General features: G+C 44.3%; 1 protein-coding gene across 9 annotated transcripts in view; it reads left to right on the top strand.

The window, feature by feature from the left end:
• LOC141114251 (beta-1,4 N-acetylgalactosaminyltransferase 2-like) overlaps positions 1-27,220 on the top strand; it is a 330,459-nt gene that overhangs the window by 275,429 nt on the left and 27,810 nt on the right. For all 9 annotated transcript variants that reach the window (XM_073607828.1, XM_073607829.1, XM_073607830.1 and 6 more), the window contains 2 exons: positions 21,053-21,240; positions 26,038-26,178. In XM_073607828.1, coding sequence (XP_073463929.1) covers positions 21,053-21,240; positions 26,038-26,178 — 329 coding nt within the window. The remainder of the gene's footprint in view (positions 1-21,052; positions 21,241-26,037; positions 26,179-27,220) is intronic.

The raw sequence follows: 27,220 nt of genomic DNA on the forward strand, positions 1-27,220 counted from the left end.
CCGCCGTCTGTACTTACCCTGTCTCAGTGACGGTGGGACAGCTCCTCGATGTCTTCTCTCCTCTGCTATGATTGGACGCCTATGCATTCAATCACAGCGTCTGTCGTTTCAGCCAATCTGGTGATGGGTAACAGATCCGAGCACCTGATTGGCGGAGAGGAGGTTTAGTGTTAGGAAAGTGAATATTAGTTCGCTTTTCTAACACAGCTGAGTGACCTGCGAGCGCCCAGCATGGCGCTCGCAGGTCACCTTTTTTGACGCCTATTAGAGCCTATGGCTCTAATCAGGTGCTTCAAAAACACCCCCACCGCTGTAATTCAGGCACCCAAAAAGGGGCCGGGCGCCTGAATAGGGGGAGGCAGAGGCGGCCATAGATAGATTTATGCAACGCATGAATCTATCTATTGATGCTAGAGGGGTGGCTGGAGAGAGGGGGTGGCACCCGTGCGCCCTTATGGACGCACCGCCACTGGACAGTGGGCAGTATGGTACAGGAGAGGAGAGTGGAAGGTATGACAGTAGGAAGTATGTAAGTTTGGCGGTAGGATTGTTTGCCGCACCCCCCAAAAAATATAGCACCAGCCGTCACTGTTTGGTAGAGGGTCTACCAAAGGAACTGCATGTCACCGACCACCCAAATGAGTCATTTGGCTGAGTGCACCCTATAAGACTTTTGGGAGGTGTAACGAGCCCCTTTGCTCGCTCAGTTCCACTCTCCCGACACTCCTCTGCGGCTATAGAATCAGATTGCAGATCGCAACATCTGATTATTCGGTCATCCGATGCTCTGGGATTAGAACTACAGCTATGTGCCATTCTAGCCCAGTTATGATAGCTCAGAACAAACACCAGGCAGGCTGTATGTAAGTTCAACCAGGAATCTCCTTTATTCAAAAATACAGGCTCTTTTATACACTAACAGTGGAGGTGCATACCTCCGGCTCATATTACTCTAACAATACACCTGTAACCTAATTAACCTAATTAACATGGGCTAATTAACTAATCCCTTTAGACAGCCTAGATGACTCAGACATGACCTTTAGGCCAGACTGGCCGTCTTGTAGCTTAGAACCCCCAATCAACATTATCACAATAGCAGAGTTAATTAAACACAAACAACAATGGGGATCTAATGACTCTTAGATCCCATACTAGAGACTTATTTACAATACACATTTTAGCAGACAACAGACAGGTATCTGGAATTGATGACATTAGCATTTAACAGTAGGAGTCCCAACGGTATGAATCAGTCACTATTCCAATATGGCAAATCCAGGGTCCCCAGAGTCTGTGTGTCCTGGGGGACCAGGAACCGAATCCACAGTAATACCACCTCAAGGGTCCCCAGGCATACAGCTCACAAAGAGCACCGTTTCCCCAAATGCCAGGGCCCACGATCGATCAGCAAGAGGCTAGCATGCCCCTCCAAAAGTCTCTCTCCCGGCTAGGTCTGTCACAGGAGGGATGTGGCAGGGCTCAGAATGGAATAAACATCAATAAAAGCAAGGACCACCAACAGTCACCAGTAACATGGTACAGAGATGTCTAAAGACGAATGGATTTCAAAACCACAAAAATGCAGTTACATTCATTACAAGGATTTTAGCATAAATAACTTACTGAATATTCTAAGGGTTTGTCTTCATGATAGAGCATCACACAAACTTTCTCAGACATGGGAGGGTTGGCCAATTGCATAAGCAGGAAATACGATATAGTGGAACAATAAATTAGAAATGATATAGTTTTAGAAAAGATATATAAGAAGGCCAGTATGGTGGCTTGAATTTATGGGAGGAGCCCAGGGGGTACTTAAGCAGACCACTCACCTAGGTCTTTGTCAGTTCCAGTGCACGGTATTACGTCACCAGGCCAAATCTGCCAGCTCACTGAGTGTTTGTGAGTCTGTGTGTTCTTCCAGGGTGTTGCAGTTCCCCGTTCGTGGTTTTCGTTGATCGTTCCATGCTCTCTTTCGCAGGTAGGATTTGTTAATCCTTTCTTGTATCAAGCGGGCTGTTGTCCATCATGTTCCCCATTCATAAATTATCGTCACTGCATGTCGTAGGTTCCTCTGCCTTGTTCCCCACTGCTTTGTAGATTTACCAAATCATTTGCATGTACTCGTACTTAGTCGGTTACTCAAATCATACTACCAAGCATTTATAATACCCACACCCTGATCCGAGTCCAGTCGCATAGGCGGCATAACTAACGATTTGTGTCGGGTCCATTTGTACACTCCGCGAGCCGGTTCGAATCCAGTCGCGTCAGCAGAACAACGATTCAAATCAATGCCATTTACTCTCTCCCCAGCTTGATCCGAATCTAGTCGCTTAGATTAGACGATTAGAATCCTCAACTCTACATCACACAAATTCATGCACACAGCATCCACATCTAACTTCATATATTTGTGCGTTAACTGTGGTCAGTCATTCCTACATACTCAATTTTCTGCTATCCTTATTTCCTGCTTCCTGATAAGGCTACTTTCTTGCAATTGTTGCAAGCATGGCTCCAGTGGCACTCATGACTATAGGATTCGTCAACTTAACACAACACTGCATGCCATGGGTTTAAACGGCCACAGCAGCCCTTTTATTTAACAAATTAATAAACAACAAGCAAAACGATTTTAACACCAGGAGGGGGTCTTTGGGTGTCCTTAAATCATATTTTTGATTATTACTGACAATGTCCTCAGCTCGAAGACGTTGCGACTTCCACATTTTGACTTTTCCCCCGGGGACCTAGCTCCTGGGAGAACCAACCAGGTGGGAGCGCCATACCCTAGATGCCCTAGGCCCCCAATTCTTCTACAATCTGGTTAATCCTTGACCCCCCCAAAGACTCCCTGACCCGCAAGCTGCTGTGACAAAAGTGCAAAATATAAAAATTTTTTTTTTTTTTTTAAAAACATGAAACATCAGAATTGTCCCCCCACCCAGACTACCCCCTAAATCAGAATACAGGGCGGGAGGGAGGGAACTCTTCAATCAACAGAACTTTCCGGAGTGATTACCCATCAGCCCTTGCACGGACAAAACCCCTGCAACTCCCCCCTGACCATCTGACCCCTAATACACCAATCAGGAAATCTATGCCCCTACCCCACTAACTACTTATTTATTTAATCCTTCCCCAGACCTGTTCCGACTACTCACTGTCTCCACTAGAACATAGGCCATTCACTGTTTTCTGTCTGTCATTTCTCCCTTAGGTCAGTTGAGTTCAGGTTGGTCCATCCTGCGCCAGGTTTGGACGTTATGTCGTTAAAAAAAAAAAAACCTGACATAGGGGCCAGTCAAGCTCCAAGGGGGAGGGGAGGGGAGGGAGGGGAGGGAGGGGAGGGAGGGGAGGGGGGGGGGTTGGGCCAATTGCAGGTTTACCTCTGGACTTCTATGTCACTTTACTATAGGTTCCAGGTCAACCAAGTTTTCGACCCCAACCAGAACTTCGCAAACTAGGGCGTCGAGTCAGGTGTGTAGTACATGGGTTCCTTTCTTTACATTATCTTTCAGCACCCTTTCACTAAATGTTTACTTTACATACACCATTTGGGTGGCTCATCGGCCATTAGTTACTGTGACACGTTTTTTGTCACGACTCTGTTTTCAAAGGGTGACCCTTCATGTCCAAATTCCGGCCCACGGGTCAATTGTGGCCCACGTTCCGGTTTCGAACGGCCCACCTGGTAATTTGGTCATGCATATCTTTTGTGGCTCCCAACAAATCCCCAAGTGCAGGGGGCCACAAAAGATATATATGCTGGCTGCCTTGGAGGGTCCTGTCTCCTGCTCTAGCATTGGACGACTGTTCTGTCCATCATAGGAGGCGGGACTTTGTATTAAAGAGGCTGCCTCGTAAACAGGAAATACTGCTGAGTGTACGGCGCTCGTCCCACCCCCTCCCTCTCTCCTCCGATGCTGCAGATGGGCATGGATAAGGCTGCACTGATGGCAATGGTGAGTCTGCATTCATGGCAATGGGGGTGCTGCAATGGGGGTGCTGCATTCATGGCAATGGGGGTGCTGCATTCATGGTAATGGTGGTGCTGCATTCATGGCAATGGGGGTGCTGCATTCATGGCAATGGGGGTGCTGCATTCATGGCAATGGTGGTGCTGCATTCTTGGCAATGGGGGTGCTGCGTTCATGGCAATGGTAAGGCTGCATTCATGGCAATGGGGGTTCTGCATTTATGGCAATGGGGGTGCTGCATTCGGGGCAATGGGGGTGCTGCATTTGTGGCAATGGGGGTGCTGCATTTGTGGCAATGGGGGTGCTGCATTCGTGGCAATAGGGGTGCTGCATTAATGGCAATGGTGGGGCTGCAATCATGGCAATGGTAAGGCTGCATTCATGGCAATGGTGGGGCTGCATTCGTGGCAACGGTGGGGATGCATTCGTGGTAACGGTGGGGATGCATTCGTGGTAACGGTGGGGTTGCAGATGGGCAGTGACCCTTATTTTGCTTCACAGTTCTTTATTTAAAATTTAAGTTTTTTTCCTGAAACTTCCCTCTTAAAGTGAAGGTGCGTATTATACGCTGATAAATACGGTGTATCCAAATAACACGCCCGAGCTCATCTCTTCACCACACACAGCCACAAAGGCAAGAGAATTCTTGTTGGGCAGAGTATTAGTGCTCGGACGAACACACTGAGTCCGAATTTTAATAGTTCAAAGAATGTCAGACAAAATAGTCTGCCCTCACACATGTTCACTTCATAAAATCTGGCCCTCTTTGAAAAAAAGTTTGGACACCCCTGACCTACGCAGACAAGGCCCCTATACATCGAGCTTGCTGACAGTGCAAGCGATAGCAGGTTGAGCACACGTCAACTACAGATCGCAACATTCCTACTTGAGTAGTACCAGACTTCAGCTTCTCACCCAATACGCCCCCGGGCTCTGGTTCACAGGTTTGTGTTCAGCACAGACGGGCACCCGAGCTAGCGGTTACCTGGCCAGTTACCTCCTGGCTCACCTTGGTTGTCACGCACTCTTTTGAGTTTTCTAAATTCCCACTCAACAGCGTTCAAACGCAAACCGGCTTCTTCACTACGCCAGTCATTTCTTTTTCTGTCCTTCTCTGTTTTTTTTTCCCCTTCTCCCTTTCCTAGACATAATTCCTCTGTCCCCTCCTACCTTTTCAATTTATCTTAACATGCATTTCCCCTCTCCTTGTCTTTTAGCTGCAGACACGTCGCAGGCCGGCAGCGAAGACCTCGCCTCTGCCCCTCTGTCACCCTCCGTGGGTTCAGAGACCGGCAGCACGCGGTCCCCCAGGGCTTGGACCATCCCCAAGCTCACAGCAGAGCTGCAGCGCAGGGGTATTTCTTACCCCGCCACATCCAGAAAAGCCAAGCTTTTTAGGCTGCTTTTCCCACCACCAGTGGAATCCCAGCCTGGCACCCAGGTGTCTCTGTGGTCGATCTCCTCGGCTATTGCCCACCTCCACTCAATGGTGACCACGCTGTCCACAGCAGTCACTGAAGCCAGGCCAGAGTGGGAGTCCTGGAAGTGCCCCCAGCTGTGGCCCTGCCGGACTCGGCCAGCATTGCCGTCCCAACGTCTCCACCCACAGGTACGCCAGAGATCCGCACTACAATCTTCCCTGCGCACCTCGTCCCAGCCAGCATCAGGAAGGACATCTTGGACGGCAAGGATGTTAACCTGGTCTCCCTCCTCATATCTGCAACAATTACAACTATGGGACTTGCAACTATGGTCAGTGCCGGCTGCCTCATGTCTGTGCCACAAAACGCACCCCAAGCTCACGTGCAACATCAAGCAGCAAAGTACCTCCTGACTAGGCGGAGTGGTTGTCGGGTGGCTCGGCTTTTACCTTTCCTCATACCCGACTCCCTCACTAGCCGCCTTCCTCATACGCAGATTCACGTCAGGGTTCCACACCAGCCTCCTAACGCTAAGGTAGAAATGTGATCAGCACAACTTAAAAAAAATATATATATACTATCAAGGACTGTGAGGTATTGTGCAAAGAATTGCTAAGCAAAATATGTAAAATATTCAGAGCAAATTATATATTAATAATTCTGTGCAAACTGAATAATACTGTGCTAAAAATTCCTGTGCAAAAAGAATAAGTATATTATTGTGAATGAGACAACAAACTATGTGAATAAATAGTAAATAAATAATTAGTAAATACAGTCCCAAATGATAAACTCAAATTCACAAAAATGGTAATAAAAAAGCTCATAAAGTCTGAATAAACAAATAAATGGCGTGGAAAATGTGCAAAAAGTGCTTCAAGCGAGATCTTCAATGTGCAATATCCAATGTGAGATCTTTATGTACATCACTTAGTGCTCTCTAGACTCTTACCATTTAAGCCATTTAATTTACAGCTCTGCCGTTTTTAACCTTGTTTGTTATAAGTACCCATTTGGCTATTAAATAAATCAGTGAGTTCATACTATATTACACCATGGGAGATTCTTTTTCATTCCCTATATATACCTGGCTTTGTGTGAATGCCTGCGTTAACTAATCGGAAGCCACCATTTGGAACACAGTATCAGGAAAGGCACCATCTTCCATACTGGATTTCGGGATGTCCCCCAGCCATATCTATTTTTAAAAGCGATACACATTATACATAGAGTTAAGAGTCTAGAGAGCACTAAGTGGTGTACATGAAGATCTCACATTGGAGATCTCACTTTTTGCACTTTTTCCACGCCATTTATTTGTTTATTCAGACTTTATTAACTTTTTTATTACCATTTTTGTGGATTTGAGTTTATCATTTAGGACTGTATTTACTAATTATTTATTCACATAGTTTGTTCTCTCATTCACAATAATATATTTATTCTTTTTGCACAGGAATTTTTAGCACAGTATTATTCAGTTTGCGCAGAATTATTAATATATAATTTGCTCTGAATATTTTACATATTTTGCTTAGCAATTATTTGCACAATGCATCACAGTCCTTGATAGTATATATTTAAATTGCGCTGATCACATTTCTACTTCATACCATTTAAGTGCACTGTATACACTTTAGATCCTGCTGCAATTCATTTAATTTAATTAGATCATCTATTTCATTCACTTTGATAGCGCGAGGGATTTCATTTCATATTTGGCCTCATATCGCTGACTCTCTTGACCCACTAATGCAGGAACCTCCTTTCAGCTGCTACCGATGAGCTGGCAATTGATTCTTTGTTACAGTCCGAACTGGACCGAGGGTACATCATCGGCCCCTTCACCAAGCCACCTTTCACTGTTTGGAGAGTCAGCCCTATTGGACTTGTCAAGGGCAAGTTTTCTAATAAACTTCGGTTGATGTACAACTTGTCCACGCCTCATAATTCTTACGTCCCAAGTTTGAACTCCTTAATTCCCTCCGAGGAGTTTTCCCTTAAATATGCATCAGTCGACCATGGTATCCAAGCCATCATTAGCATAGGCACGGGCGCCTGGCTGTCCAAAGCGGACATCTTAGACGCATTCAAATTACTGCCCATCGAGCCATACCTCTGGCGGTGGCATGGCATCAGATGGAACGGTTTGTATTACTTTGCCACCAAGTTGACCTTCGGCTCTAAAAGCAGCCCGTGGCTGTTTGATACATTCGACCAAGTCCCTTTCCTGCATTTTGTCGCACCAAGCACAGTGTCAGAAAGTCATTCACTACCTCAATGACTTCCTGCTCATCGAGAAACCCGGCAAGCCCCCAGAATACTTGGATAGACTAAGAGTGGTATTTGGCAATCTCAACGTGCCCATAGCAGAGCATAAAGTGGAAGACCCGGCACAATCCATCACCTTCCTAGGCATTACTCTCGACACACGCTCCATGCAGGCTAGCCTACCTCTCGATAAGTTGACCCAAATCAGGTGGATTATTCACAGCTTTATCCTTTCACAAGGATGCACCAAAAGACAGCTACAGTCCCTGCTAGGGATGCTAAATTTCGCCCTGAGGATCATCCCTCACGGGCGGTCCTTCATCTTACGCTTCTTGGTTTCCTCTCACAGGTGCAAGACCCTGACCAAGTTCTCACACTGGACCCAGCAGCAATAGCGGATCTGTCAATGTGGGACGAGTTCCTTATGGATTGGAATGGTATATCACTGTTCATTCTGTTAGCATCAGCTTTATCACCTCTGGTAGCCACGGGCGCCGTGGCCTCTACAGGCTTCGCTGCAATTTTTGACCATTTTTGACTGATTCGCAGGACCATGGCCACCAGAAATCCTCCTGATTCCAGGGTTTAGTCAGTCATCCTCACTGTATAAACTCTACCCCATTGTGGCAGTGACGCAGGTCTGGGGTCGCACCTGGACGGGGCAAACTGTGGTCTTTGCCACAGACAATCAGGCCACGGCCAAAATCATAAACAAAGGCAGGTCCAAATCGCTGGCCATCATGTCCTTCTTGCGCAGGCTGGTACAGTTGTCCTTACAGCATCACTTCAAAGTACACTGCATGTATATCCCGGGCAAGTGCAATATCACGGCCGGCGCACTGTCCCGCTTTAACTATACATCATTCTTTTTGCAGGAACCTGGAGCTGACCACTTCTCTCATCCCTCCTTGGTCACAACTCATGCTGGGTTAAAAGAACAGCTGCTCGATGCAACCCGTCTAATTAACCAGTTATTGAACACCTACGCCAGGTTTCTAGCCTCATTCCCTGGAGTGGCGACAGTAGACATCAAGCACCTCCTGGCTTTTATATCATATTGCTACATGCAGCTGGCTCTATTCCATAACATTGTTAGGCTCTACTTAGCTGGCATCCAGCATTTTTTGTACTAACAGGACCCCGGTAAGCGGTCCCTGTTCGCAGCTCACGCAGTCAGTTCCATCCTACGCGGCATCCAGAGACAGCAGCCCGTAGCCAATAGCAAGCACTTACACATCACAAGTACCATCTTTAGGGACATGTCTACCGCCCTGTCACATTCTCAGTTTGGGTTCTTACCCAGCCTGGTCATCCAAGCGGCCATCTAGGTTTCATCTGCAAATCCTCGTCTCCTGCTGGTGCTGGTTTCTTCTTTGTGAAGAAGAGTGGTGAACTGAGACCTTGTATTGATTATAGGAGTCTCAATCATTTCACGATTAAGAATGCCTATCCGATTCCGTTGATTACGGAGTTATTTGACCACCTCAAAGGAGCAATGGTTTTCACAAAGTTTGATTTGAGAGGGGCATACAATCTCGTGAGGATTAAAGAGGGCGATGAGTGGAAAACTGCGTTTACTACCAGAACAGGCCATTATGAGTACCTCAAAGCCCACACCCTGAAAGGTAAATAAATTCTACCTTACAGGGCTACCACGGACATTCAAATGCAACACAAAAAAAGGGAAAAAAAATATACAGTAAACATAGCTCTTATGCAAACAGCGGTTTAACAAAGATATTTTATTACATATAGAAACATCTTAAAGACACAAAATGCATGTAAAACAAAGGAACATTAAAATTATTTATTAACCGCTTCAGCCCCGGAAGATTTTACCCCCTTCCTGACCAGAGCACTTTTTGCGATTCAGCACTGCGTCGCTTTAACTGACAATTGCGTGGCCATGCGACGTTGCACCCAAACAAAATTGACGTCCTTTTTTTCCCACAAATAGAGCTTTGGTGGTATTTGATCACCTCTGCGGTTTTTATTTTTTGCGCTATAAACAAAAAAAGAGCGACAAATTTAAAAAAAATGATTTTTTTACTTTTTGCTATAATAAATATCCCCCAAAAATATATAAAAAAACATTTTTTTTCCTCAGTTTAGGCCGATATGTATTCTTCCTACATATTTTTGGTAAAAAAAAAAAAAAATTGCAATAAGCGTATACTGACTGATTTGCGCAAAAGTTATATCGTCTACAAAATAGGGGATAGATTTAAAGCATTTTTATTATAATTTTTTTTTTACTAGTAATAGTTGTAGTAATAGTTGACTGCAACATTATGGCGGACACGTCGGACAATTTTGACACATTTTTGGGACCATTGGCATTAATACAGCGATCAGTGCGATTAAAAATGCATTGATTACTGTAAAAATGTCACTGGCAGTGAAGGGGTTAACACTAGGGGGCAGTGAAGGGGTTAAGTGTGTCCTAGTTTGTGTTCTAACTGAAGGGGGATGGGGACTGAGCAGGGAAGATAACAGATCGCTGTTCATAAGCTGTATGAACAGACGATCGGTCTGTTCTCCCCTCAGAGAACCGGAAACTGTGTGTTTACACACACAGTTCCGGGTTCTCCGTGTCTCAGCGGCGATCGCGGGAGCCTGGCAGTGATCGAGACCGCCAGGCACTCGCATCGGCTCGGTGGGCGAGTGGGGGGGTGCGCGCCCCTTTGGGCCACAGAGCGAATCAACGTTACATAACGTCATTTTGCCCAGCCGTGCCATTCTGCCGCAGTACAACTGCGGCGACTGGTCGGCGTGTGGTTAAAAAAAGAAACCCACAAAAATGATCCTGTTGGTAAAGAAAATGCAAAAATACATCCTAAAGCGTAAATATATTTATCAATCCACTCATAGTGAGCATTTTAAAAAGAATCAGCAAGGATGTAATTATCATATAGGATAAGTGGCGGCGTTCTCTCAAAGTAACAGCAGTCCCTTGAATGTATAAATAAATAAAGGAATTTATCCTGGAATGGATAAAAAAAAGCTATGAAATAATACATCACAAATATACTAGGTCATCCAGATAATCCATAAAGGCATTGTGTTTCTAGAACCTCCAGATCACATATAGGGAGGACTCATCTCTGGACTATACATCCTGATATAAATCTTTGAACATATTAACACTTCCTTTATGCTCTGTAGAATTTTTAATCTAGGATTTCTCACTCTGTAAATGGTTGGCCTCAGGAATGCGCACACTTGGCCCCCTTTTCGATGGGCCTGCTTTTTCTTACACAAAGTTGCAACACCGTTATCATCTCCCACACAGCGATTTCTTTAAATATCTTCTTCTTATACATATCTTGGACTCTATTCCTTGAGAAGATGTAGAGATACCTACCGATCTACTCACGTTTGTTCAAAATCAATCAAAAGAAAGGAAAGGAATCGCTTATTTTTATCGGATGTTCATGGCTCCCTCAAAACAAGAGAAAACAAATTACATGGGGTCATGGGCAACTGAACTCTAGCAATTATTCCATGAGCTGCAATGGTTTAATGTAACCAATAACCTACTTAAGGCTTCATAATGCATGTCCCACTGGGAATCCCACCTTAAACTCTTGCGTCACTGGTATTCTACTCCAAATGGCTATTAACATTTTTCACTCTTCCTCCCTGCTTTGTTGGAGAGATTGAGGTGTGACATGCTCACTCTTGACTATGCCCCAAAATCACTTCCTTTTGAGAGAGAGTATGCGACTTTACTTCGTTAGTAGTAGGTATAAGAATCCCACCAGAACCGGTTATGGCTCTTTCTCCTGCTAAATTTGGAATGATGGTGTCACAGACCTAGCCAGAACAGAGGCTGTTGGAGAGGACTGTATGCAAGCCTGTTGCCCACCGATTATGGGCCCTAGCATTTGGGGGAATGGTGCTCTCTGTGAGCTATATGCCTGGGGACCCTGGGGTTGGTGTTACTTTGGATTCAGCTCCATGTCCCCCCAAAACACACAGACTCTGGAACCCGTTATATGCCATATTAGAATGATAAGACTGAATTATACTGTTGGGACACATCCTGTGAGGAGATGCTAATGTCATCATCTCCACTCACCTGTCTGATGTCAGCTATAATGGGTTTAATTTAAATAAGTTTAGTCTAGGTTCTAAAGGTATTCAACTCATTGTTGTTTGTTCTAATTAACCCTGTGTTGATGTTTATGGTAATGTGTGTTAATTGAATGAGCTGATCACATTGTCCTCTATACAATGTAGGAGACGGGACGACTCCTATTGGAGCTCATGTTAATTAGGTTAATTAGGTTATGTTTGTATTGTTAATTGTAATTAGCCCCAGCTATTGTGTTTATATTCCTGTGTGAAGCTCGGTGACCACAAGTCTGGGCGAAAGGTCATGTCTCAGCCACCTAGGCTGTATAAAGGATGAGATAATTAGCTCATGTTAATTAGGTTAGCTTTGAGTCAGCCTGGTGTATAAATGTGTGTGATATCTCAAATAAAAAACAGTTCTGATGTACTCCAAGACTGGTGTTGTCTAGTTCTTGGGGTTCCTATGGCCAGATCCATTGGACTCGTGTTCCAGAACTTAGGAAGCGGTATATGACGGAAGCACTCAAGCGGAGTGTGGGGCGTTCCGTGACAGATGGCCCAAACTCCATCTACCTTTTATGCCGCGTACACACGACCGGACTTTACGGCATACTTGGTTTGGCGGACCGGAGTCCGTTGGACAATTCGATCGTGTGTGGGCTCCAGCTGACTTTTTTTCCCAAAAGTTCGACGGACCTAGAAATTAAACATGTTTCAAATCTTTTCGACGGACTCGAGTCTGGTCGAAAAGTCTTCTCGTCTGTATGCTAGTCCGACGGACAAAAAACGACGCTAGGGCAGCTATTGGCTACTGGCTATGCACTTCCTTGTTTTAGTCCGGTCGTAAGTCATCACGCACGAATCCGTCGGACTTTGGTTGATCGTGTGTAGGCAAGTCCGTTCATTTGGAAAGACCGTCGTAAAGTTAGTTGAAAAGTCCACAGGACAAAGTCTGCCGTAAAGTCCGCTCGTGTGTACGCGGCATTATCATACATTGCATTGTTGCAGCCAGAAAATCAATAGCAGCAACCTGACAGCAGAAAGAGCCTCCTGATTTTGCATCTTTCATCACCAACCTCAACACAAAGACTCAATATGAACTTATGTTCTAAATCAAAAATGGCAAGGGACAATACTTTTGGGCACAGTGGCCAGTCTGGTTACAACACCCATCCTGAACAGCTCATTTGTAGAGCTGGCACGACAACACCCATTGATCTCTTTTGGGATGCCATTATATATGTCTTCCGCATTCTATCTATTCTTATTATAGAGGCATATCTGGCTAGAATTACACTGTTGTTATTTATCTTAGTTAATGTGCACTTCTACCTAAACATTGGTGCACCAAGAAAAATACTGCAAACTTGACACATTAATGAAAAACAAATAATAGTGCGCTAAACCTCAAAATTGAATAATAAACTCCAATAAATAAGTGAAAAATAGTGATCATATAAGAATGCAAAGGAAAGTCCACATGAACAAAATTCTTAAATGCTGACAAAAGGGAGGAGTCGGTGATGACACTTCCGGTGTCTCATATTTCTGGATGTGTAGTGAGGAGGAGACCTGTCGCATTGCAAACTGCTTGTTTTGAAGCGTTTTACTTTGAGAAATTAAACATGGACAAATCAAACTGTATGTGGAGAAGTCCTGGTAATCATGGAGCCATTAGCTGAAGCCCGTTTCTGATCTGGCTGATCTTTTTCTTTGGATTAATACTGAAAGTGCCAATAGACCCAAGGGGATCTTTCTTTGAGGTGAGTAGGCATTGCACACTGAGGTGGTGGTGATTATCTATCAGCACATATTCCCTGTCACGGAGCATGGAGTGATTTTATTCACGTTTTTTCGTCAGCATTTAAGAATTTTGTGCATGTGGACTTTTTTTTCATTCTTATATGATCACTATTCTTCACTTATTTATTGCAGTTTATTATTCAACTTTTAGGTTTAGTGCACTATTATTTGTTTTTTACTTATTATATGTGTGATACCAGAACACATTTTGAATAGTTGCAGCTGCTTCTCATTTATATTTATATTTTCACATAGTTTTTGAGTTTTATCCGTATCAGTGCTTTAGTAATTTTTATTTTAAACTTGACACATTAGTGCTCAGAAATCGTTAGAAGGCTTGCTGTAATAGTTCAATTGCCATGGCCATTGTACAATTTAGGATGGATGGTAAGGCATGCAGACCTTCTTAAATATTGTGAATCCAGTACTAAATAAACAACAAAAGCACAAAGGGGGCAAACGCCTAGTGCATTACCTCCAACAATTTATTTAAGAATAAAAAAGTACATGTTATACTCACAAACCAATGTGGATATGTAGCATATATGAATGAGAGGTCCGCCCTCCACCTGCATGGAATAATGCGGATGATGACATCTGATATGTTTCGGGAGGCAGGTCCCCTTCTTCAGAGCACAGACTCAGTCCACTTGAAAAATATTCTTTTTTGGCTACTAGGTGGAATGTTTGTGGCAGTGATGGCATCTAGGTGGATCACATGTAGCTAAAGCTGTGATCCACCTAGATTACATCACTGCTACAAACTCTACATTCCACCCAGTGGCCAATAAAAAATATTTCCCAAGAGGAGCTCACTACCAGCTGATACTAGTGGTGCCCACAATGTGGAGGTGTTTCGAGGCCACATCCTGGAATATCTTGTTTTGACATTTAACCCTGGCAATAGAATGCCTTTTTGACCTTACGGTCTTATAGGGAGGTCTTCATGCACGTCTTCATGTCACTGGTGGTGGATACAAGTTTGGAACTTTCATCTTGCTATGATGAAGATTTGTGGCACAGTCTTCACACTGGTGTTTATTTACACATTGTAAGTGCAATGTATTTTAGTTTCTTTTTACTTTGACTTCTATGGGATTGTGAGTGGCGTTTGGAGACTGCAGAAGGTTGGAAACTATCTCCCACCCTAGCAACTAACCCCCGAAGGGGATTGAGCATTTTTTGACCTTTTGGAAGTCAGAAGGGGAGGCGAGCGGCTTCATATTACTGGTGGTGGAGATAAATCAGACCCTGTCTACTGTATCTGACTTTTGAAGATTTATGGCACTTGATTCAAGATGGTAATTGAAGATTGATTATGGACTTTATGAACTTTATGCATTTTGATTAGTATTATATGGTGTTGCGCTGCACTTTTGTTGTTATAAATTTCCTTGTTTGAGGTGTGGTGAGATCACTCTTATAGTGTCTAGCTTGCAACCATTTATATTCATTTAGTTTTATTTTTGTTTTATATTATTCACTTATATAGGATTCTTACTGCTCAACAGCCCTGGGTCTTCTTTGTCATATTTTTCGTTCTAAGTACCTACAAAGCCATGCTGTTGTCATAGATGAAGAATGCGGTTTAGCATTGTCCTGCTGAAATATGCAAGGCCTTCCCTGAAAAATATGTTGTCTGGATGGAAGCAGGTGCTGCTCTAAAACCTGGATATATCTTTCAGCATTGATGGTGCCTTTCCAGATATGAAAGCTGGCTATTCCGTACGCACTCATGCACCCCTATACCATCAGAGATGCAGGCTTTTGAACTGAGGGCTGATAAAAAGCTGGAAGGTCCCTCTCCTCTTTAGTACGGAGGACGCCAAGCCCATGGTTGCCAAAAAGAATGTCAAATTTTCTTTTGTCTGACCAAAGAACAGTTTTCCAATTTGCAACAGACCATTTTAAATGAGCTTTGGCCCAGAGAATACGGCGGCGTTTCTGGATCATGTGGCTTCTTCTTTGCATGATAGAGCTTTATGTTGCATTTTTGGATGGCACAGCGAACTGTATTCCCAGACAGTGTATTTTGGAGGTAATCTTGAGCCCATGCAGTGATGTCCATCACAGAATCATGCCTGTTTTTAATGCACTGCTGTCTGAGGGTCAGAAGATCACGGGCATCCAATACTGCTTTCCGGCCTTGTCCCTTGCGCACGGAGATTTAGCTACATTCTCTTTTGACATTATGCACTGTAAATGATGATATATTGAAAGTCTTTGCAATTTTACATTGAGGAACATTATTCTGAAATTATTTGACAATCTTTAGATGCAGTTTTTCACAGATTGGTGAACTTCTGTCCATCTTTACTTATGAGACACTGACTCCCGTTCTTCCTAGTTAGTACCACTTTGCCATCTTTTTGTTTCCCTGTGCCAACTTTTTTGAGAGATGCTGTTACCATCAACTTCAAAAGAATTAATTATTAAAATGGTACATTTTCTCAGTTTAGTTTGATATACTGAATTTTCTATTAAAATATGGGTGTATGAGATTTGCAAATCATAATCGTAATTGGAGTTGTATGTTCACTATGAGTGGATTAATATATATATCTATCTATATATATAGATAGATTATATATATACAGTATCTCACAAATGTAGTACACCCCTCACGTTTTTGTAAATATTTTATTATATCTTTTCATGTGACAACACTGAAGAAATGACACTTTGCTACAATGTAAAGTAGTGAGTGTACAGCTTGTATAAAAGTGTAAATTTGCTGTACCCTTAAAATAACTCAACACACAGCCATTAATGCCTAAACCGCTGGCAACAAAAGTGTGTACACCCCTAAGTGAAAATGTCCAAATTTGGGCCAGATTAGCCATTTTCCCTCCCCGGTGTCATGTGACTTGTTAGTGTTACAAGGTCTCAGATGTGAACGGAGAGCAGGCGTGTTAACTTTGGTGTTATCGCTCTCACTCTCTCATACTGGTCACTGGAAGTTCAACATGGCACCTCACTGGCATAGAACTCTCTGAGGATCTGAAAAAAAGAATTGTTGCTCTACATAAAGATGGCCTAGGCTATTGGAAGATTGCCAAGACGCTGAAACTGAGCTGCAGCACAGTGGCCAAGACCATACAGCGGTTTAAGAGGACAGGTTCCACTCAGAACAGGCCTTACCATGGTCGACCAATGAAGTTGAGTGCACATGCTCAGCTTCATATCCAGAGGTTGTCTTTGGGAAATAGACGTTTGAGTGCTACCAGCATTGCTGCAGAGGTTGAAGGGGTGGGGGGTCAGCCTGTCAGTGCTCAGAACCATACGCCGCACACTGCATCAAATTGGTCTGCATGGCTGTTGTCCCAGAAGGAAGCCTCTCCTAAATATGATGCACAAGAAAGCCCGCAAACAGTTTGCAGAAGACAAGCAGACTAAGAACATGGATTACTGCAACCAAGTTAAACTTTTTTGGTTCAGATGGTGTTAAGTGTGTGTGGTGGCAACCAGGTAAGGAGTACAAAGACAAGTATATCTTGCCTACAGTCATGCATGGTGGTGGGAGTGTCATGGTCTGGGGCTGCATGAGTACTGCCAGCACTGGGGAGCTACAGTTCATTGAGGGAACCATGAATGCCAACATATACTGTGACATACTGAAGCAGAGCATGATCCCCTCCTTTCGGAGACTGGGCCGCAGGGCAGTATTCCAAAATGATAACGACCCCAAACACACCTCCAAGATGGACACTAGCTTGCTAAAGAAGCAAAGGGTAAATGTGATGGACTGGCCAAGCATGTCTCCAGACCTAAACCCTATTAAACATCTGTGGAGCATCCTCAAATAGAAGGTGGAGGAGCGCAAGGTCTCTAACATCCACCAGCTCCGTGATGTCATCATGGAGGAGTGGAAGAGGACTCCAGTGGCAACCTGTGAAGCTCTGGTGAACTCCATGCCCAAGAGGGTTAAGGCAGTGCTGGAAAATAATGGTGGCCACAAAATATTGACACTTTGGGCCCAATTTGGACATTTTCAGTTAGAGGTGTACTCACGTTTGTTGCCAGCGGTTTAGACATTAATGACTGTGTGTTGAGTTATTTTGAGGGGACAGCAAATTTACACTGTTACACAAGCTGTACACTCACTGCTTTACATTGTAGCAAAGTGTCATTTCTTCAGTGTTGTCACATGAAAAGATATAATAAAATATTTACAAAACTGTGAGGGGTGTACTCACTCTTGTGAGATACTGTATAGATAGATAGATAGATAGATAGATAGATAGATAGATAGATAGATAGATAGATAGATAGATAGATAGATAGATAGATAGATAGATAGATAGATATACAGTATATGTATGCCTATGGATGTACATTTATGTTTTCTTTACCAACATGATCATTTTTGGGGGGGTTATTTTTTTTTATTAGGTATACCTCTTGTTTTTAGCTTTTGTTCTAACATTTCATTCATTTTGTTAAACAGTTGTATGCATGAGATTTATGTTTTTTTTAATATTTTTTTCGTTAGATTTCACTTCCATGGTAGCCCTGTAAGGTAGATATTTTACAGGAGTGGTTTATAAATGGGAATTGCCATGTCACGCTTACCCCTAACACAGGTGGTCAGACATTATAGCTAGCTTCTGTGTTCTTCACCTACAGCAGCCCCCTTTCCCATAAGGCAAGCAGGCCTACCGGTACTCAGTTGCCCTCAGGTCTTATACACAATGCTACAGTGCCTGGCCACCACTCTGGGGCTAGCACAAACTGAGCAATGCAAATGGGTACTTGCGGTTAGCAGACAGGCAGGGTGGTTCAATGACAGTTCAGGTATAGGGCAGGCAAGGTTCAGAATAGTCAGGATCAATCCGTAGTCAAATGGCAGGCAGAGTTCAGAGAGTACTTGGTAACTGATCCGAGGACATAAATAGGGGGATCCAAACAGCAGAACAGGACAGACAGACAGACAAAGAGCTTGCACATATTACCAGAGCTTTTTTTTAGCCGAAACTCGGCGAAACAGCGTTCTGCCACCTCCGGTGCTGATCCCTCGCTCCTCTGCTCACTACTGTCACTTCTAAACAGAAAAGCCCAGCTTCTCTTTTACAAGTGACAGCACTCTTCTCCCAGCAGCAAAAAACCCTCGCTGCTCTGGTTATCCTTCAGTACGGTTGCCGTTGAGCGAGTACACCTACTATGAGCAAACATCCCCTTTTAATCTCCTATTACAGCCAACCCTACCCTGCGATCTACTGCCACTAGTCATCCTCTGCAATGTGAACATTACCTCTCTGCCCACAAAAAGTGCACACACCCCCCTAACTTCCTATTGGCTGTCGGTCCAGAGACACTATGCCACCTCCAGTTCGTGCAGCATGATGCTCAGCTGTGTTCCTCTGCTGTTTTTAGGGACGAGTGTGCTGTTGTACCCCACCTGTAATAGACATGTCCAGAAATCTTCCCAATCTGACCGAGTACTCCAGGTAAACCAAGTGCACTGTGGTATATGACACTCAACATGCACAGAACAGTGACACAGAGCACACTGCACTCACATAGTGTACACTGCATGCATACACAAAACATCACCACTAATGTCCCCCTCTCTCCACACTGATCCATAATGTCCCCTCTCTCCCTCCACTTGGCAGCAGTGTCCCTCCTCTTCCCCCACTTAGCACCAATATCCCCCCATCCCCACACTTAGCACCAATGTCCCCCAATCACTGTTATGACTCGCCAAAAGTTAATACTGCAGCTGCAGGAACAGATTCACAGGACGCAATGACTGTGTTTAAAATGTCCGTTCAGTCCCCCACTAAGCACCAATGTCCCCCTCTCCTCCCCACTTAGCACCAATAGCTACCTTCTCCCCCCATTTAACACCAATGTCCCTCCTCTCCCCCTACTTAGCTCCAGTAGCCCCCTCTCTCCACACTGGTCCTCAATGTCCCCCTTTCTCTCCTATACCCAATGCCCCCTCTCTTCTCCACTTAGCACCAATGGCTCCCCTCTCCCCCCACTTATCCTCAATGTGCCCCACTTATCACCAATCCCCCCCCCCCCCCGCTTATCAACAATGTTCCTCTTCTCACCCAAATTAGCACATCCCCCCATTTAGCACCAATGCCCAATTAACACAGCACCAGTGTCAACTCTTTTCCCGCCATCTTTGAACTATTACCCCCTCTCCCCTCTTAACATTACACTCTGCACTACTGTAAGTTGAAGCTGCTATTTTACAGCAGCCCCTCTCTCTGATACTCTGTAGGTGGGGGAAAGAGGATTTGAGGGTGGAAGGAGAGCTATGTACTGGAAGGAGGGGTTGTAAACTGGCCTGTGAGATATGCATTCATGAAACCTGCACTTTGAACGTAACTCACCCTTGAACCCTGCACTCTGTATGTAGCACAATCATAAACTCTGCACTCTGTACGTAGCGCACTTCTGAACTCTGCACTCAGTATGTAGCGCATTCCTGAACCCTGCACTCTGTATGTGGTGCACTCCTGAACCCTGCACTCTGTATGTGGCAAACTCCTGAACCCTGCACTCTGTATGTAGCACACTCCTGAACTCTGCACTCTGTATGTAGCGCACTCCTGAACCCCGCACTTTGTATATAGCGCACTCCTGAACCCTACACTCTGTACGCAGTGCACCTCTGAACCCTGCACTCTGTACGCAGTGCACCTCTGAACCCTGCACTCTGTACGCAGTGCACTTCTGAACCCTGCACTCTGTACGTAGCGCACTCCTAAACTCTGAACTCTGTACGTAGCGCACTCCTAAACTCTGAACTCTGTACTTAGTGCATGCCAGAGCTCTTCACTTTGTATGCAGTGCATAAATAAACTCTGCAACCTGTGCAGAACACACTATTGGTATTTAACAATTCCCATTAAGACCCTCCTACTGTTAGGCGGTAGTGTGATAGGGGCGTGGTCGAGTTCCTGCACCCTTTCTGTGAGAAAAAAAGCCCTGCATATTACACACACTATCACAAGCATGAGACCGCAGACTTGGATGGCTTAAATCAGGTTTGGTCTCCACCCAGAGACTGGCCACATTAATCAGCTTGCAGCTGGACAGACAGACAGGGATTCATCATAACCAAAACCAGGATGCTGGAACCAGCAGCTATGATGGAGCATGAACGCACACACTCCTGGCATGCCAATAGGGGAATTATGACATCACTATACTGGAGATAAGGAGGGGCCCAAATTCATCGTCTAAATTACTAATTACACCATCTCACATGTAATGATGATTAAAAAAGAAATTACATGTTTAGTTCTTACACTCATCCCCCAAAATGTAAAGTCTTACATTACATTCAATACAATATTTTCTGATGTGCACATACCATAATTTGATGAAAATGATACAGGAATTTGAGGTGTCAAAGAAAAGTTTGGATTGGCTTGCTCCTGCATGACCCCAGGCAGAAATAAGCAAACCAAAATGATGATGCTATACAGCGTGTGTTGACATGACTATCTCATATTTTGTATATTTTATTTGTAGATGGAAATATTAGCTCCTTGGTGACAATCACCACAAAGACATTTCTGCGATATGATAAGTTACGGGAGCTGATAAAAAGTATACGTCTGTATTACCCCAACATAAAGGTCATCGTGGCTGATGACAATGAGAAGCCAGAGAAAATTGAAGATCCAAATGTAGAACAGTACATTATGCCATTTGCTAAGGTAAAATCCATGACTGTGGTATTAAATATGTCTTGTTGCTGCCCTACCACACAAAATTGGAGTAAATTGGCCATAGCAGCCTTTTTATGAAACAAATATAATTAACTAATAATTAACATTAATAACTTAAAAAACCAGACCAGACTGTTTATTATCCGGTTCCCGAGCAGCGCACGACGATGTACGTCGGCAGAATGGCACGGCTGGGAAAATTGGCGTACCTGTACGTCCATTTGAATTCCCCGGCGTGCCATTGCGTGCGCGCCGGCCGGGAGCTCCGTGAGTCGGGTCGCGGGTCCCGCGGACTCGATCGCCTCACGGAGAGGACGAACGGGGAGATGCTGATGTAAACAGCATCTCCCCGTTCTGCCTAGTGACAAGTGTCACTGGATCACTGCTCCCTGTCATCGGGAGCAGTGATCAGTCTAGTGACACATACAGCCCCTCCCCCCTACAGTTAGAAAACACTCCCCTAGTACCGAATAACCCCGCCCCCTAGTGGTTAACCCCTTCACTGCCAGTGTCATTTACACAGTAATCAGTGCATTTTTAATCGCACTGATCGCTGTATAAATGACAATGGTCCCAAAAATGTGTCAAAAATGTCCGACATGTCCGCCATAACGTCGCAGTCACAATAAAAATCGCTGATCGCCGCCATTACTAGTAAAAAAAAAAATTATTAACAAAAATGCCATAAAACTATCCCCTATTTAGTAAACGCTATAACATTTGCGCAAACCAATCAATAAACGCTTATTGCGATTTTTTTTTTTTTTTACCAAAAATATGTAGAACAATACGAATCAGCCTAAACTGAGGAAAAAAAAATTTTTTTATATATTTCTGGGGGATATTTATTATAGCAAAATGTAAAAAATAATGTGTTTTTTTCAAAATTGTCGCTCTTATTTTGTTTATAGCGCAAAAAATAAAAATCGCAGAGATGATTAAATACCACCAAAAGAAAGCTCTATTTGTGGGATAAAAAGGACGTCAATTTTGTTTGGGAGCCACGTCGCACGACCGCGCAATTGTCAGTTAAAGCGACGCAGTGCCGAATCGCAAAAAACGCTCTGGTAGGGAAGGGGGCTGAAGCGGTTAAAGAGAAAAGGCTGCAAGGTCCTAATAGGCATAAAACCCCAGGACAGTACCTTCTTGTCACTTCACAGGCCTCAAGCCACAAAAACACACCAACTCGAAGACAACTAGCAGGTACACATCCACCACCTGGGAGCCGTACCTCAGGCGGGTCCCTACACCATACCTTTTGGTGCCCATATAACCTAAAAAGGACCTTGCACCCCGCCATCAACACGTCTTGCTTAGAACGATCCCTTGATTCCTTAACTGTTCCAAACCACCCTATTCAGGGCGGGAGGGTAGGAAGTTGCTCCACTCACTCTCCTACGACTGAAGCCCTCCCCTTCCTGTCCTCCTCCCAGCTCAAACCCTGCCCCCCGCAGCCTGCTATCCTATCCTGTACCCTTACCCTCAATACCTAACAAGCCCCTTTAACCCCTCTCATGCCGGCCCTGCATCCATTGCATTCTTTCTTTTTACTCTTGGCCTTTCTTCCCATTTCTATGACTGAGGGATGCGACAAAATACAGTTTTTTGTTATATATCTTGTCCTGGTGACTGACATCCCTCCCCCCATTTTTATGAGTGTCACAGGGACAGGTTGTAAAGCCAAATTTCCCCAACTGAGTCACAGATTCCACTAGAATTATGGATGGCTGCTACAATATTTCTTTAACCTCTTCAGCCCCGGAAGATTTTACCCCCTTCCTGACCAGAGCACTTTTTACAATATGGCACGGCGTCGATTTAACTGACAATTGCGTGGTCATTCGACGCTGTACCCAAACAAAATTTGCATCCCTTTTTCCTCACAAATAGAGCTTTCTTTTGGTGGTATTTGATCACCTCTGCGGTTTTTATTTTTTGCGCTATAAACCAAAAAAAGAGCAACAATTTAAAAAAAAACAAACTATTTTTTACTTTTTGCTTTAATAAATATCCCCCAATTTTTTAAAAAAAAACTAATTTCTTCATTGGTTTAGGCCAACATATATTCTTCTACATATTTTTGGTAAAGAAAAATCGCAATAAGCGTATATTGATTGGTTTGCGCAAAAGTTATAGCGTCTACAAACTATGGGAAAGATTTATGGCATTTTTATGATTTTTTTTTTTTACTAGTAATGGCGGTGATCTGTGATTTTCAGCAGTACTGCGACATTGCGACAGACAGATCAGACACTTTTGACACTTTTTTTGGGACCAATGACAATTATACAGTGATCAGTGCTATAAATATGCACTGATTACTGTGTAAATGTCACTGGCAGGGAAGGGGTTGACACTAGGGGGCAATCAAGGGGTTAACTGTGTGTTCCCTCAGTGTATTCTAACTGTAGGGGGATGGGAGTGACTAGGAGAGGAGACATATAATTTTTCCTACTTAGTATGAACAAACAATATGTTTCCTCTTCCTTGACAGCACAGGGATTTGTGTGTTTACACACACAAATCCCCGTGCTGGCACTCGTGCACGCAAATGCAGGTGGCTGGCAGCGATCAAAAAACGGAAGCACGTACTCGTACAGGGTTTGGTCCAGGGGAGCCGTTCTGCCGCAGTAAATCTGCGTGAGCCGGTCGGGAACCGGTTAATGCTGAACTCCAGGAAAATGTAAAAGATGCGTTAATGCAGCTTTGTACTCATTTTTGCTTTCTTAAATGTATCTTTTGCAGCACCCTCTAATGCTAGAATAAGTGTAGAAAAATGTACTTGACTCATGGTAGTTGTATGAGTCTGTTCATTTGGTCAGGGTTCAGATTTAGGTCCGACTGACAGGCACTGCAGACAGGCTTCTATCGCCTGCTCCTGGTTTTGGAGGTTTTGTGGAAACTTCTAGAAGCTAGTGGGGGAGGGTATAGGGGAAGGGATCTGAATATTTATGGGAATCTGGCAAAACCTCCAGGATGCCTGGCAGGGTGGCTGAACCAGCCCATAAATATTGAGAAGCCTGGCCAGCAGGGGTGTTGGGTTGAAGATGGAGTGTTGAAGTGCTGCTGTCTGTGGCCTGGGAGGGGGGTCTGGATGAAACGGTTCTTCCTCTAGGCTGGAGGTAGGAAGGACGCTGAAAGAGAGATTTCCACTGCCCTGCAGTGAACCAGGGAAGGACAGCCAGGAAGGAAACTAGCCCAGCGAAATGCCTGAAAGCAGTTTCACCTACAGCTGCAGGGCAAGGACAGCTTGAGTACCTTTGCACCCCCAGGGCTTACAAGAGAGAGGGCTGCTAGGTGCCATACCCAACCAGTTCTCCCTGGGACAGTGCTGCAAGATACTCTTCAAGGCAGCCAGGTGGGCTGGTAGTTTCTAGTCGTGGTCTGAAGAGGTTCATTTAAAGGGGGCTAAGTGCTCCTCATAGAGACTGTATTGCTGACCTTTTAGGAGACAGAAGCCACTCCGGAGGGAGTAGAAAGCCTAGGATTCATTTTTGTAGAGAAATCTGAAGTTTTGTCCTCAAAGTTTGTTTCAAGTCTGAAAATTGGCTGATTAAAATTTGTCTGGTTCAGCAGGGACCAGGCGAATTTTGATCTATCTATGGCTGTTCCCATCTGACAGAAGCCAATCTAACATTCAGCTTTTGTTGAACGGAACTGTTGGAAGACTTTTGCCAGCCAATTGGCTGTAGTGCTGAGCAGTGTAGGTTACAGGTGTATTGTTAGAGTAATATGAGCAGGAGGTCTGCACCTCCTCTTTCACTGTATAAAAGAGACTGTATTCCTGTCAATAAAGAGAGATCCCTGTTTGAACTTACATACAGCCTGCCTGGTGTTTGTTCTGAGCTATCACAACTGGATTTGAACGGCACATAGCTGTAGTTCTAATCCTGGAGTATCGGATGACTGAACCATCAGACGTTGTGATCTGCAATCTGATTCTATAGCAGCAGAGGAGTGTCGGGAGAGTGGAACCGAATGAGCAGGGGCTCGTTACAGTCTGGTTCAGCAGGGACCAGGCGAATTTTGATCTATCAATGGCTGTTCCCATCTGACAGAAGCCAATCTAACATTCGGCTTTTGTTGAACAGAACTGTTGGAAGACTTTTGCCAGCCAATTGGCTGCAGTGCTGAGCAGTGTATTCTGACAGCGGAGGAGTCCTTCTGTCAGAATACAATAGCAGAGTGGGGAGGATTCCTTCATCCACCTCACTTGTGTGGATGGGGGGAATCTGTTCATTTTTTTTTCAATCAGCCGGCCGGCTGATTGAAAAGAAAAATAAAAGTTCCATGTATGGTCAGCCTTACTGAACTACAGCAGAGGAAAATTAAGGTCCCCTCCCTTGTCAGACAGTGCTGTGCTGTGTGGCAGAGATTTGTGAATTTAAGAAATGGCAGAACAAAATTACAAATCCTTTGACAGGTAAAACAGCTTCTACATATGTATTTCATCTACAGTATGTATTTAGCCACATGCCTGGAGTTCAACTTTAAATGATGTGTTTGCATGAGCATGGCATAGACAGTTGGAGAAATGTCAATAATTCCAAACGTTCATCCCTTGTTACATCTTCTCCAGCCTTTCAGTCTCTTCCTGTCTACATGCACCCACTCCAGCATCAGCTGTACAACATTGCTCTGAATCGGCTTCCTAATAGTGACAATAGTTCACGATGCCGTTGATGTTGCACATCTCTAATTCCTGAAGGATTATTAACTCAGGTAGCCTACAGATTGGAGAATGAAATATTTCTGAGCAATAAACATGCCTTGTTTTTTTTCCAGGGATGGTTTGCGGGCAGGAATCTTGCTGTATCCCAAGTAACCACCAAATATTTCCTCTGGGTGGATGATGACTTTCTGTTTACTGAAAACACAAAAATAGAAAAACTAGTTGATGTATTGGAAGGAACTGACTTGGATATGGTGAGATCTGCTGCTACTACAAAGGGCTAATTCACAGTCCTTTAGGCTTTAGGGGGGCAGGCTGTGGCCAGTGGGAATAGAAAATGCCCCGGCTTCAGCGCCCCATTATTGGTTTCAGTGGGAGGAATAGTGCCCCATTGTTATCAATGAGAAGAATAGTGCCCCATTGATGGTGTCAGCAGAGGGAATGGTGCTCCCGGGGCTGCAATTTGGTTACCACTGACCTAGATTTATGGCTTCTTTAGAATGTACATAAGACCTCTTTAAAGTTCATGTTCAATCAAATTTTATTTTAATTTTTGGTAGAATGAGAAAGCATGCTTAACATTTCAGTGATGCATTAATCTGTTCCCTGCTATAGCAGATATTTTATTGATTATAGATCAAGCTTAACTGATCAACTCTCATTACTTGGAGATAACAGGCTGTCATAGTTTCTTCTCCTCAGAATGTAGTTGGCATATCCACATAAGAAAGTATGCTTCTGATACTTTCACATCGTCCCTATTAAAAAAATGGTGCAGTAGTGAGAATGAACAACTCATGCGAATGGTGCCATTAGCAATTACATGCAGTCGACCCAGCAAGGGCTCCTTATGATTAGCTGTGGATGGAAGCTCCATTGAAAGCAATGGTAGGCTGACAGCTCCTGCAGTTAATCGTGGCTTGCATATTGCAAATTGCTCAAGAAACGATTACCTGTGAATGATTGACCCTAGGCAGGGCTGGACTGGGACAAAAATGTGGCCCTGGACTTCATCCAGACCGGCCCAGGGCACAACACATCAGGGCACGGTACATCAGGCCACATCAGGGTACAGAGCCCAGCACATCAGGGCACAAGGCACATCAGGGTACAACACATCAGGGCACAAGGCACATCAGGGCACAGCACATCAGGCCACATCAGGGTACGGAGCCCAGCACATCAGGGCACAAGGCACATCAGGGCACAGCACATCAGGGTACAGCACATCAGGGTACAGGGCACAGCACATCAGGGTACAGCACATCAGGGTACAGCACATCAGGGTACAGGGCA

Source organism: Aquarana catesbeiana, linkage group LG12 (assembly GCF_042186555.1).
Source record: "Aquarana catesbeiana isolate 2022-GZ linkage group LG12, ASM4218655v1, whole genome shotgun sequence".
Taxonomy (NCBI): domain Eukaryota; kingdom Metazoa; phylum Chordata; class Amphibia; order Anura; family Ranidae; genus Aquarana; species Aquarana catesbeiana.